Raw genomic sequence first — 12,100 nt, 5'->3', positions numbered from 1 at the left:
TTAACTGTTGCAATATTGTGCCATGTGTGGTATAAGGACTTCCGACCGTCTTTCGAAGTAATGATTGAGCAGTTTCGCAAATAAGGGCATAGGTTCATTAACACTATTGCGTCGTACCCTTACGGCAGAGCTTTAATACAATCAAGACCAAGAGAGAACGCTAAAGCATTCAAAATATCCACTGAAAGTGGCCTAAGTGCTGTTTTTTTTAAGTCTTCTCAGTCTTGGGTGGTGCAAACACAATGAAAGTTATTTCTAGAACTCACTCGAGGTTGTTTTGGACATATATACAGCCAATGAATGCAAGTCTTTATTTAGTGAAGGTGACTTCAACAGAAAGACCAGAGCCCAGTTGTCTGCAGCAGCCTTTTACTACGATAGAAGCGCTGTTGAACCCCCCCCCCCCCCCCCCCCCCGCCTTTATCCCCCGAAATACCAACTGGAAGCACCAACTATCGCCACAACCCCTCAGCACTCCCAATCTTCGGATGGTATTAGACTGCCCTCCAGCTCACAGCCAGGATGCATATATGCTCACTAAAGGATGCATATTTTTCACCTCTTACGAAAACAAATTCGGTGATCTCTGAAAAATTGAAACTTGGCGCAATTTGCGCCCTTCGGTTCAGTTAGTTGGAATGAATGGTGCGTTGTTTCCTTTTTCTTAGCTCGGAGCCTTGAGCCATTCATATTGATATTTCTTTCGTTGGTAGAGCAAGTAAGCAAGTCTTGAGTATACTGAGACGAGTATGATATTCCGATATGGTAAAGTGGTGGTTGAAGCAAAGGCCCCTTCTTATAGCGAAATTATAGGAGTGCCACGATTGCTGGAGCATCGTTTCGGAAGCGCGCACCTGGCAAAAACCAGTCTCTGACTTCCTACAGAAATGTCTAAAACAGCTAGTTGTTGATGACCCTTTCATAATAAAAAATTCAGGAAATGTAATTGATTTTCTAAAGCAAAGCGATGGAAAGAACATGTTTGCCTTCTCGGTCGATGTCAAAGACCTTTACTATTCTTTGCCGAAAAACGGATTATTGCAGTGCGTTGAAAGATGTATTGAGAACGCTGGCCCCATTGCTTTCCAGAATTCAGTGGGAGTGAGTGTTGGGGGTTTTTTGGAGCTATTAAGTACATATCTCAATTCTACGTTTGTAAAGTGGGCCGACGATCTGTTTTTGCAGAAGCAAGGAATATGTATTGGGTCCAGCGTAGCTCCTTTGTTAAGTGACCTGTTTTTAGCTGAATGTGACAGAAGGCTTTTAGCCTGCCTTGAAGACGTAGGGGTGTTAAAAGTTTTTCGTTTTGTCGACGATTTTTTAATCTTCTTAGACGCCACTGCAATCACCCTCAATGAGGCGGTAGAAAAGGTTTTAGATCATTTCAAGTGTAGCCTATCTCCTCTTGTAGTCACGCATGAAATGCCAGAGAACAGTAGCATACGCTTTCTCGATATCAGGTTAACTTTTCTAGAAGACCACACTTGCTGGATTTATCATCCCAGGGATGGAAAAATGCCCTTACCCTTCAGTTCCGCGCACTCAAAGCTTATAAAAAGAAACATAGCTCGTTTAGGGTTTCTTAACTGTACAAAGAAGTCTTGTGAACATGCAATCGAAGAAAGCCTTCTCCTGCAGTCCAACAAATTGCAAGATGTGGGTTATCCGTTACACCTGCTGGTTTCAGTGGCGGAAGGACTTGTCAAAAAGAAAAAATGGGAAGCCAAGTGCCAGGACGAGCCGGAAGAGACAAAAGCCAATAAGAAATTTGCAGTCATTCCTTATAAACATAAGATTTCACACAATCTCAAAAAAATTGGTAACAGGGCAAACGTTGACGTGGTGTTCTCTGCCCCAAATAAGCTGATGTCATTATGTAAGCAAAGTACTTCAGGAAACCAAAGAAAAACTGGTTGCAAAATCAGGCATCAAAAGCCGTTTGTGAGATGCAGTGAAGGTGTTGTTTATAAAGTGCCCTTATCATGTGGAAAATACTATATTGGCCAAACGGGACGATGCCTGAACGAGCGGTTGAGCGAGCATGACTACGTTGTGAACAACAAAAAAGGGGGGCACATGAGCATTCATTGTTTAAAGTGCAAAAGTAAAAGTAAAGAGGGTTGTCGTCCTCTCTTTCACAAGTGCAAAGTCCTTTACGTGCACAAATGCCAAATTACCCGAGAAATTGTGGAAGCTTTGGAGATAGCGCGAGCTGGGGATGATTGCATAAGTGCTCCATCAATTCTGCTGTCACAAAAAGAGATGGCATATCTGACATCTTTCATATGTGTTACATGATAACTGGTATCAGTCATAACTCTGCGGTAATTGCCCTGTAAGCATGTGCAGACACTTATCAAGAGTATAAATTTCGCTTCTTGCATGAAATAAAATCAGTTGGAAGTAAGCGCTCGTGTTGTCTGCCTTAGTCTGTGTCCTTGTGTTTTTTGCGCTTTTACGTTCAGAATGGAAAACCAACTCGCCCAAATGCAGCCAATATTGGGTTAAATTAAAAGCGTCCCATATGTAAAGAGTGTTATATAATATAGCTCGCAAAGATAAAACAGTTGACTTTGAAAAGAAAACGTCCCTTTTTCTCCTTCAGTTTGCTTTCAGAAGCTGTTTATGTTCTCACGCAGCTAAAAACATATTTTGCTCTGCTCAGGTCCCGCTACAACAGCGGCGTTTCATGTGCGTACTATGAAATGCTTGCCCATTGCGAGAACATCTTGATGGAAAAATAAACTCACTCGATAAAGTATGAATGGTGGCATGGTTTCCCTCTCGTTTTACTTCCAGTTGTTCCTACCGCCTCTCCTTTTTTTCCGCGCGCTGTTCTCAAGCTTACAATGCGTATCAGTGACATTCACGCTGACCGGTTCTCATTGTCATATTTTACATTGCTCAGTGTAGCACCGGCACCAGCCAGTCCCTACAGAACACGACCATATGTAAAATAATAACAGCTGATTAATTACTCCAGCGTTCCAGTAAAGCATTCCGCGCATATATTGGGGACGCTGTGAAAGACGGAGTTAGCTGGAACAATAAACGTGAGCATTTGGAAATGTTTTACGATATGAATGCGGGTTTTATGGCACGATTCGCACACGTGAGATTGACAAGAACTGCCCTCTAGTTACCGTTCTATATAGTAAAAAGTTCGAGATGGAACACAGCATTACATTGCACCTTTGGTTTACCATGTGAGTAAAGTAAGTGGTGTGTCCGAGGTATCGCCGATGCAAATATGCCAATTTAGTAGTCCTGTTAAAAAGAAAGCGGGACAATATATAAGGTAAACAGAGCTTGTCCCCTACTTTTTTAAAAGGATGATGACATACGTCGACATTGCATTTTTTCAGCAGATAAATTAAAATTACACGCTCTGTAAGCATTTCAGTGTTGTGTTACACCACGAGAAAACTTTAGCTCAGAAGATTTATCGAAAAAAAAGTAAAATGAACTAAAGAGTTCATAAATATAAATATTGTTTTACATTTCCAGCTTTCAAAACATCTATACACCACGGCAAGAAGTTAAGTAAAGAAGCTAATTCATACTTACTTGCAAAGAAACGACTTGGAAATGTAAGACTCCTCTCCCTGTTTCCACTCCTGGAGCTTTCCCACCTTGCATTTCAAGAGTTCCTTGAAGTCTACGCAGCTGGCCACTATTGCGCTAATATAACGTCGCGTCCGACCTAGAACCAGAAATTATGCAGCAAATTCAAAAAGTTGCGCAAGAGCCAATGAATATATATGAAGTCCTCAACACCTAATCTCTCGTTTTTGTTGATGGGAACTCGAATGAACAGGTATTTATGCGCACTGATACAATATATTTGTGTATTGAAATTACATTGCTATCAAAATGGTTCATTTCAATTACAAAAATATCATCAGCTTCAATTAACCTTTGATCTATGTCGCTGACATCAGCCTTGCTAAATCACTGTGCCGCAGCCACTTTGCATAACAGACGACCATAAAAATGCTGGCAACGTTGGTGACGGTAATATATCAAGAAGTAATACTGCAATAAGGTTTCAAAGAAAGATTATTATCATCGTTCGCTTTATTTCATCCCGCTTCTTCAGGCCGCATGAAAACATAGTCTTGTTCTTTTCCTATCCCCAAGTCCTATATTTGTGTTTTGTGCCCTCGCATGGACCACTTTAATGCTTTCCATGCAAAGGCCTCGACGGATATGCGCTTATTATACAGTAATAAGGACTATTTTTTCTCCCCTTTGCCTGTTGGGTTCCTGAACTCAGGTATATATTTAGCGGTAAATTTTAACCAGGAATTGGTTTTAGCTAGATACTTGATGTCATTTATTTCATCCTTTGTCAGTGTAGGAACCGAGCGGTGTGATTTTATTCTCTAGAGCGGGACTCCTGCTGTACGAACTGAAGAACTTCATTTTCGAGTGGGGATCACGTGAGCTGCTGTCACCTTCGTGAGGTGTGAAACACTCTCCTTGCAACGCGCCACACTAAATGGCCTGTGAGGATACTCCTTGCCGCTAAAATGTTTGGAACTATTGTGTTTCTGGCAAGGTCCGTTGTCTATCAGGAATAATGTGTTTCGAATTGTTGGCGGCTAGTTCCGTTTAAGAAAGCTTTAGTTTATGGCCCTGATTACATCTTTCGAAGGCGCCATGCCATTTTTCGTTAATTGTTCTCAGCACAAAGCTGTTGACTTACACAACTGTAGTGAAATGTAATTACAGGAGAGATAAAGCTCTAGGTTATGTGGCTTCTCCTGGCATTGAATTTAGCAGACAATAACATCTCCTCGTTTGTCGTTTCTGTACGTAGAATTGTAGCAGTCCCTCAACATTTCCAGCAGCTTGATAAACCAGGTAACGCAGTGTTAAGGAATCTTTTTAAGCGTTTTGCGTAGAGTCCTGCTAACTGGAATGCCTTTTTTGTAATTCTGATTACTCTCTGGGCAGTGAACTCAAAAACTTTTATTTTTCATGTTGTTTAACGCAGGATGTTTATGGTATAACTGTGCCACTGCAGTTTCCCAATTTTCCTCCACAAACGCGGGAGATATATTCAGATATACCGCAGCCTTCTTTGGCCCTTCTTGACGACAATCAGCAGGCTCGTTTCAGTCTTAAAATGGTTTTATAGGCCTGCCAAATACTCCAGTGGTCCAAAAATGCACCCCAAAAGTTCGGAATGAAGTCATCGCTTTTACGTTACGCTCCTGTACCATTTTATTGTCTTGTATATTTATTGTATATCCACTTCATAAGCATCACCATTTATGGGCATGGTTAGCCTTTTTAGAGCCTCTTAAAAACCTGAACGATTTCTGGCATTTGTTAGACAAGTCCAACCTCCCGATGCCAGCTTTCACGGGCGGCCTGCAGTATGATGTTTTGTATAAATGGGAATATTTATACAGTGGCAATACTTTTAATTCCCTAAACTTTTGTGCCTAGATAAGGTACGAACGGTTTTGTTACCATTCCTGACGCTTCCGTCACAAACCACATCTTCGATATATCTGTAGCTTTCCTGTTGTCGGGAAAATTGCTCCGTAATGTTTTTCGGGCAACGCTCGATCCTCTTGTGACAAGGTAACTTTTCCTTCAGGCGGCTGCAAAAGAAATCGTTTGCCTTCTGCTGTTATACAATTAAACATACGGGTATATTTCCCTCTGCCGCACATAGGAGCGAAAAACAATCTTCATGAAAGGAAACAAGAAAAATATGACGAAACAATTATTTGCAACTGTTATGCTGAGCATTAATTATTAGCGCCCTTTTGTGAACCTTTTCGCCATTGCCTGATGCTAGAAATCAAACCGGATCGTTCATTCCTAGTTGTGGTTTAAACTTTTTCGATGACCAGGAGGAGCTCCTCGAGTGAGCACAGGCAGCATAGGCAGCCGTAGACTACCGAACTAGGAAATCCAACCACGTCTCACCCTGTCCGAAACAGTAAAGTTAAAATTATCACCACCAGCATTTCAATTTATGCAACAAAAAAAACTAAGATTGAACTGCATTGGCCAGAGTGTGCACGGTCGATAAAAAGGGCTGACGACACACAGATGTCACTGAGCTAGTATGTCCGCACATGCAATTGGAGAGAAGGCATTAGAAGCGCGCTTCTACTAGTTTCTCGACACTTAAGCGGATCCTAGTCGCGATGTGCTGCCGGAATTTTCAGAGCAAACTTCACTGAGGTTTATTATCTAGTTCTAGTTCATTTTCACATCTCTCGTGGCCAACATTGAATTCAACCAAATTTCAAATCTTCAAAATGTGGGCGCTTTAATGTTCATTTCTGTGTTCACGGTTGAAGTTTTCCCATTCGCAAAGTTTTCATGCAATCCTCCTCTCCAATTTCATAGGGTGGCAGTAAGACTACAGAAGGCCACACCGTTCATTTAAAATAATTCTGCCTGTTTGAAGCTTTCAATATTGTTCTAAAGAGCCATAATAGCATGAATGAATTGATGTCTGGGTAAGCTCGATGATCTTCATGGTGAAAACATTTTTGTTTGTGCTTGCAGCACTTGTGAGGTCCCGGACACTTTTGCAGCAACGTGACCCTTAAAAATTCACAAAACAAGGGCAGTAAGTTTTTCGAAAACGTGATATGCTTGTAAGCAAACTGATATGAGCATTTGTTTCGTTTTTATTTAAATTTCATTCAATCTTTTCTCGTAACTCTCATTGACAGGCTTAATACAATCTCTTCCGTCTGAATTGTGTCTCTTGCTGATGTGATTTCATGGAGTGACTGCCATTTAGTATTCTCTCAGGATTTAACTCCCATTTCACCCCCCTGTTACTCTAAGCGACCACCTCCAGAAATTGCGTATTGTCTTTTTTCCTGAAGTGATGCAGCACATCCCAATAAAAAAAAAAAAAAACAGGTGGCAGCTGTGGGTTCTTAAGAATTGCTTGTTTTTTTTTTTACCAAATAGCGAATGTACACACCTGCATGCTCTCACTTCATCCGCACCCTCCATGGCCTTCAAGAGATTTTCGTCTTCAGGCAAAAACAACGTAGATGTCAGTGCTTCAAGGTAGCTTGCGTAGCATCTAGAAATTTTTTCCTCAGCGCACGGGTCTTCCTTGTCACTCTCTTCCATCGCTACATAGAAAGAAAAAGAGGATCGTATGATGAAACAGTCAAAGGGCGAATCCTTGCATAGCAACAAAACTTACCCAATGCGGCTTCGGAGTTCTGTACGTAGAACGAGAGACGGAGAATTAGAGCACTGTATTGTTCTTGTCAATCGACTGATACAAACATGTAAATTTTCGACAACCTTTCTTGAGTAGACCTGAATGTAGATACCTGATAATGTTTCCTAGCTTCTTGCCATGCAGGGTAAATGTAGTGCTTACTAGAAAGCGTACAATCAACGTAGCTGCCTGAGAGAAAGAAAACCAAGATAGATGTGTTCAACAAGTTCCCAACCCACAAGTGCGATCCATATATACCGAATATAGCGATTTTAGTTCACGTATTTAAAAGACAAGTCTTCCTGAATCGCTCCAATCAGCCTGTGAACTGGTAATGTAAACAACCTTTTTCTTTATTATTTTTTGCTTTGATTTCTCGTGTCCACATTGCAGTCGGCTCTCGGTATCTACTTCTGCACTTTCTATGACAGTGTCATTTCAAACCTCGTCTTGCCGTTATCTTTCAACAATCTTGAATTTAGTGGCACTCCGCCAATGTCTACCGTCTCCTGAACAGGAGTGACAGCCCATGCGCGGTTCTTTGTGAAACTAAGTCCTCTATAAACAACGTCAGCTGCGGTGGAGTGTTTCTCTTTGTCTTTTGTGCCTGCCCTGAGCTATTTTCATAGTCGATTGGTGAGATTTTTTTCACCAGTCGAATATAAGAGTTATTGTCGTATGGATATGTGTTCACAACTCTTGTCCATATTTGCAGCAATTCTCAATGCGCTCTCATAGGAACCACTGACAACAGTAATCAACAAGGTTGTTCACATGCAGGGCATAATGCTTCTCTAACAGGCATAGAGCATAAGAGTAATGGAAGCCTCGAAGAATGAGTTAAGGCGGACTAATTGCATTCTCTATACTTCAAATATTGGACTCCTTAAATTTGGCTCAATATTGAGAGACCAGTTCAGTATTTTCTTCGGGTGACAAAGCTATAGTCAAGAGATATCCTTTCTTTATCCTTAAACCTTCCATGCCGGAGGTACTGCATTTTGGGCAAACTGGAGCGTGCCTAAACGAACGGATAAGGCAACACCGAACAACTTTGGGCTCGGGCACGGGAAGCAATTTAGCCTTGCATGTCAAGGACTGCCACTGCTCCCCTTGGTTTCCCTGGTCAGTATTATCGGTAGGGGAAATCAAGACGTGAGCGCGAGCTGCTGGAAGTGTTTTTAATGAGGAAACATAAGAACATATGCGTAAGCGCCCCGTCAATCAGTCACTGAAAAGGAGTGTCAATTGTCCATCACCTTGTCCAAAGTGTGCGCTGGCGCAGGAAGTACGTATAAATGTGGCTGAATTCCTCGCAATAAATCAGTCCAAAGTCCAGCGGTGTTGTGTGTGTGCCTACTTGTTCTTGTCCTGCGTCTGTTTCGCTGGTTCCACCATTGCGCATTGCGAACCAACTGGCCCCGATATTTACTCCCTTTACTCTATTGCACTGCATTAGGCACGGAAACGTGTTGTACAAGCCACCTGTGCAAAAAGTTTTGGACGCATTCGATACCCGTTAGTACTAGGAGTGCTTCTTATGCTTTACTTGTATTACATTCATATCAAAAATAATGAAAACAAAATTTGGAATGTTTAATTTTCTTCAATAAAAGAATAGGAGACCACGTTATTCCGCATTCGATTTCAGGTCAGTCCTCGTCGGCACGCTTTTCTGAAGCAATAGGTTCACTATGGCATGTAAAGCCCTCCTCTGCGCATACGCCGAAATATTCGGGGCTGCGTAAATATCAGAGGGTACACACACTCAGTTAATAAAAAAACGGCGTACAAGCCGGGAATCAAAACAAGGTCTTTCGCGTTCGAGATGGGAACGCTTCCAATCCGCCACGGCGGCCTGACGTTTGAACGTGAATAAAGGCGGGTCTAGTGAATGCACGGGTTTCTTAGAAAAGTATCTTCGAGATCTGTATTGAGGCATACATGATAATTATGCGCATGTAAATTGCAGATGTCGGAATTAAGCGAGTACCATGCGTTTTCACTACAATTCCTACGAGCTTGGCGTGTGGTCGTAGCGCCATCCTGTAGGCACCCACTGAAACCTCACTAAACATGCACGGCACTGCCTCAGCAGATGGCACGCCTATCTTCGGAGTCTGCGCCTTCCCTGAATGCTGACATGCCCTGTGAATCAGCGAGTGCTCGACCACGAGGGAAAGCGATCGCGTTTCGCTCTTCAGGTGGAGCTTAAGTGTCTCTCAAGTTTTTTTTTCATCTTTTATACCAGCAACCATGGCGTGTTGTAACAAAGGGTGCAGTTTTTGGTTACGTCTCTGTACCTAAGTGTTTTGCTATCCGACATTATTAGATGTATACGGGTTGCTGACAAAAGATCTTTTTAGCCTAGCGCAGAGCTACTAGCGGAGACGTGTACTGCATTACCGTATCTCTGCTGCATACGAGCAGTTCTACCAGCCGGCCTCGCACCTGCTACTGCGCGTGCGCAGCAGGCCTGCAGTAATGCGGTATACGCCTCCGTTATTGAAAACAATCTCTACTATCCCGTTAATTTCAAAGGACGCTTCATCTTCTAGATCTTGAAAACACGATAAACATTTAGACTTTTTGAGCTGCTGGAAACAGGTAAGAGCAATAACGGCATGCGGCAGCGTTTCAAAAAGTTGGAAGTGATGTTTTTGAACACCACCTTTGCAAGTTGCCATACTGGATCAAAGTATGGCATGCTCTGAATATTTATTTCTAGTTTAAGAACCGAAGATTTTTCTTGTACGTATACAGAATGCATCCATCTACAAATCCTCTTTCCGATAAACCATACTGTGCCTCGTGCAGATTACACGGTGACCAGAAAATATTAGTGGTATGTATACCACTCAAGGATATTTAATATTGTTTGAGTGAGCTGCAAGGCGGATAATTATTCATAATTCCCAGGCAGCAGGGTCCCAATTGGAGCCCAGTAGTGAAAGCTTTACTACCGCTTAAATCTCATAATGAGAGGAGGATGAGGAGGAACTATATCTTCACCAATCCGGACATTGCATTATTCGTTAATTACCCGACTGTATTCCTCCTAACGGACACTGTGGACTGGGAACGTTTCACGAACCTCGTGCACATTGCACATCTCATTCAAGGAGATATGTTTGACCATATAAAGCATCAAGCGACGAAATAAAAATTGTTTACACGGTCGCTTTTCATTCACATATTTGGTAGAAGTGCCTGCATCTTTGTCGAAAACTTGCCTCCCAATTTGCTGCAGCCAGTCACTAAATATTCTGAGAAGGAGCTTGGCAAAAATCTGTTTGGGAAGAAGTGCTATGTTACGTTTTGTCGATTGGCCGCGCGCCAGACCATGCACCAATGCCCGTTGAAGTTACGTCTTGTGCATAAACCGCGCGCCGCATGGTTTAAAAATCTTGATCCGGCTACCCGTAGATGGAGGGATTCTTCTGCGGAGGGCAGAACGACGGTGCTTTGTTATAATTTTGCTTAGTTGTATAGTAAACATATCTGATTTCTTGGACAGCTCTTGCATCTCGGTTTGCTGATTTTTTATTTTATTTAGTTTCCATTTCAGATCATAAAACTGCAATTCTTAGCCTACTGCTTGAATATTCATATTAAACGCGCACAAATAGAGTAATGGCAAATAAGTTATCCGCCTTCTTTTCGCCACATAAAAGCTTCTAGGATTTTTAAAGCCATTGATTGGCATCTGCATCATGCTAATAGCCTGAAAGATCATAGATTAGAATAAAACAATGTATGAATCAGCTCCATGAACGTAATTTATTTTAAAAAATATTTCATAACATGCCAACAAACATATCAAGTAATATATTCCATCTGTCACCTCTAGCAATGCCCACGCGCCTTTGTGCAAGCGTACAACAAAATAGTGGTTTTGAAAAGCGAGCAAGTTCACTTTCACACGCAGGTGCATGCAACCGAAGTGGACTAATCTCCAAAAAAGAATTCTAAATTAACACTCGTACAACTCAACACTGCAGACTTGCTAAAATCGAGTCTATTTACCTTGCTCAGACGAAACCAAGTTTGGGCTAATGCTCAGAAAAATAACCACCGAGAGCGTTGCCAACTCAAACGGAGACATCATTCTTCAAAAGGGTTCAGTTCTCTCCTGAATTCCTTTCCACTGCCGGTGAAACCAACACGCTGAAACAATAATCAAATGAGCCCCTCCTGCTGAAAATCCGCTATACTTAGTTTTGCATTCAGTGCGTAACCGAAAAAGGCAATGGATCAAGGAGAAAAAATGTAAAAATGACTTACGAATTGTTGTTTTCTTTTTACCCAAGAGCAAAGCGATCAGTTCGCGTGGGCTGCCAGTCTTTGAAACAGCAACTTTCCACCCGAACGACTACACACATTTTGTGACTGGTGCTGCCTCATCCGGGACGTTGCTTCCAGACGCACGAGGGTCTGCGTAGTTTTCTTACTCATCTGAGAGGATGCAGTCGACCGGAAAAGCAATCACTGCTTCCTCTGCCTCGTCGCCAAACAGGAACTCTCGCTACAGATCCGTTACATTCAGACCTATCTCGTTGAAAGCCGCACAAAGTCGCATCCGACAGCCCTTCTTTCCGCACCTTTGTGACAATCATTTAATGCCCGTTACCGCTAGGAAACCTGCAAAATCTCTATCGGCATATCTTCAAATATAATATGACTGCCCTAAGTAGCGCACGTATCTGTGCACGTGCGAAGGTATCGCCTAATCAATTGATTATCGGAAAACATAAAAGCTAGGTTCGCAGCTTTTTTCACGCAAAGAGTGAACACGCCGTCTAAAAGTGAAGAGGTTTTACCTTGCCCTGTTATGCATATCGGCGCGGGACTTGAAAAATCGACCAATAAAAATTGAATTTT

At 42.2% G+C, this 12,100-nt stretch overlaps 1 protein-coding gene across 4 annotated transcripts in view; it reads right to left on the bottom strand.

The window, feature by feature from the left end:
• Positions 1–11,660, bottom strand: part of LOC144105571 (uncharacterized) — a 34,223-nt gene extending 22,563 nt beyond the window's left edge. Inside the window, exons 1-7 of one of the 4 annotated variants that reach the window (XM_077638692.1) lie at positions 11,504–11,660; positions 11,246–11,386; positions 7,332–7,408; positions 7,199–7,217; positions 6,968–7,124; positions 5,482–5,615; positions 3,568–3,703 (exon numbers count right to left, since the gene is read on the bottom strand). In XM_077638692.1, the coding sequence (XP_077494818.1) occupies positions 3,568–3,703; positions 5,482–5,615; positions 6,968–7,124; positions 7,199–7,217; positions 7,332–7,408; positions 11,246–11,327 (605 nt within the window). In that variant the 5' untranslated portion in view covers positions 11,328–11,386; positions 11,504–11,660. The remainder of the gene's footprint in view (positions 1–3,567; positions 3,704–5,481; positions 5,616–6,967; positions 7,125–7,198; positions 7,218–7,331; positions 7,409–11,245; positions 11,387–11,503) is intronic. The other 3 variants (XR_013308830.1, XR_013308829.1, XR_013308831.1) reach the window with 3 other exon arrangements.
• Between the last annotated feature and the right edge of the window lie 440 nt (positions 11,661–12,100).

The sequence above is a fragment of the Amblyomma americanum genome, chromosome 9 (assembly GCF_052857255.1).
Source record: "Amblyomma americanum isolate KBUSLIRL-KWMA chromosome 9, ASM5285725v1, whole genome shotgun sequence".
Classification (NCBI taxonomy): Eukaryota; Metazoa; Arthropoda; class Arachnida; order Ixodida; family Ixodidae; genus Amblyomma; species Amblyomma americanum.
This window is presented reverse-complemented; position numbering and strand designations above follow the sequence as displayed.